The sequence below is a fragment of the Apteryx rowi genome, unplaced genomic scaffold (genome assembly GCF_003343035.1).
Source record: "Apteryx rowi isolate R43461 unplaced genomic scaffold, aptRow1 scaffold_1282, whole genome shotgun sequence".
Classification (NCBI taxonomy): Eukaryota; Metazoa; Chordata; class Aves; order Apterygiformes; family Apterygidae; genus Apteryx; species Apteryx rowi.
The window spans coordinates 21,182-22,744 of record NW_020447511.1 but is presented as its reverse complement, the minus strand read 5'-3'; the positions used below and the strand labels follow the sequence as shown (position 1 = coordinate 22,744).

The following is a 1,563-nucleotide window of genomic DNA, read 5'->3' as shown; positions in this document are numbered from 1 at the left end:
GGAGGAGGAGGAGGAGGAGGAGGAGGAGGAAGGGGGGGAGACAGCTGATGCCTGTCAAAGCCGGAGCGGCGGCGCTCTCGCGAGAGCCCGCCCGGCTGTAGCCACGGGATGCGGGGCTCAGGTGCGCGCAGAGCGCAGCGCAGCGCGCCCGGCGCCGGGCAGCGGCAGGCAGATAAGTGAAGCCGGCGGGGCCGCAGGGAGCCTCGCCGCCCGCTCACCCGAGCGCCGGCCATCGCGGCAGCGGCGGCGGCGGCGGCGCCACCGGCTCCGCCACCGTCACCCGCCACCGTCCGCGGCGTCCCCCGGCGGGAAGAGAGAGCCCGGAGAGCACTTTTCCCCCTCACTTTAGGAGTGTTTGTGGATTTACATGCCAAGCCTTCAAGATGATGTCCATGAACAGCAAACAGCCGCATTTTGCCATGCATCCCACCCTACCTGAGCACAAATACCCCTCTCTACACTCCAGCTCGGAAGCAATAAGAAGAGCATGTCTACCAACTCCACCGGTAAGGGACAGGCAGCTGCAGCTCTCTTTCTTTCTCTCTCTCTCTTTCTTTCTTTCTTTCTTTCTCTCTCTCTCTCTCTTACGTAGACACACTCTTTCTTTCTCTCTCTCTCTCCTTCCTGTATACCGCATGTATGTGTATGTGCATTAATAAAAAAACCGCTGCGAGGCACATTTTGACAAGCGGCGCTTAATGTTTTTTTCATGTCTTCCTTTGCAATCATCTGAGCGCCTGTGATCTTTTTTGAAAGCGGTGTTCACACGAGTCTCCGACTTCATCCACTTTCTGTATTAATTTTTATGACTCGGCCTCTGAAAAGGAATGCGCTTTATGTGCTCTTGTGTTTAATACAATTCCCCAGCTGAGAGTTACAGATCCACTTCTTCTCCTCCTTCTCTTCCTTTCTCTTCTTTCTGTCCTCTTTTTATATATATATATTTTATATTTATTTGTTCCCTTCACGCCCCCGTCCTCCCCTTTTCGGATTCTCCCCCGGCTCCTTGCCCTTTCTGCCGTCCCCTTCTTCCTTTCCTTTTCTGCTCCCTCTCCTTGCTGTGTCCCCTATTATTCTGCCCCCTCCCCTATTTTCTCTCACTTCCCCGCATTGTCCCCTTCCCCCATTCCCTTGGGTCTCCCCCTTTACACCCGCATACCGCCCCGACTCGCCTGCACGGTCACCCCAACTTTGCCCACCTCTCCCGGGCTCCCCTCCTTCGACTTGCCCCCTGTGCACCGCACGCCCCCTTACCGCCACGCTCGCCACCCCTCTCTGCCCCTTGCCCTCCCGTCCTCGGGGCGCTTGGCCCCTTCCCTGCCTGCCCGGCGCCCTCCTGTCCCCGCGCCCCGCTCTGTTTTGTGTCCTTTGCAGCTGCAGAGCAATATCTTCGCCAGCCTCGATGAGACCCTGCTGGCGCGGGCCGAGGCTCTGGCCGCCGTCGACATCGCCGTGTCGCAGGGCAAGAGCCACCCGTTCAAGCCGGACGCCACCTACCACACCATGAACAGCGTGCCCTGCACCTCCACCTCCACCGTGCCCCTGGCGCACCACCACCACCAC

At 58.9% G+C, this 1,563-nt stretch overlaps 1 protein-coding gene across 1 annotated transcript in view; it reads left to right on the top strand.

The window, feature by feature from the left end:
• The first annotated feature begins 383 nt into the window (after positions 1-383).
• Positions 384-1,563, top strand: part of POU4F1 (POU class 4 homeobox 1) — a 2,023-nt gene continuing 843 nt past the window's right edge. The window contains exons 1-2 of the mRNA XM_026055972.1: positions 384-506; positions 1,375-1,563. Of these exons, the coding sequence (XP_025911757.1) occupies positions 384-506; positions 1,375-1,563 (312 nt within the window). The remainder of the gene's footprint in view (positions 507-1,374) is intronic.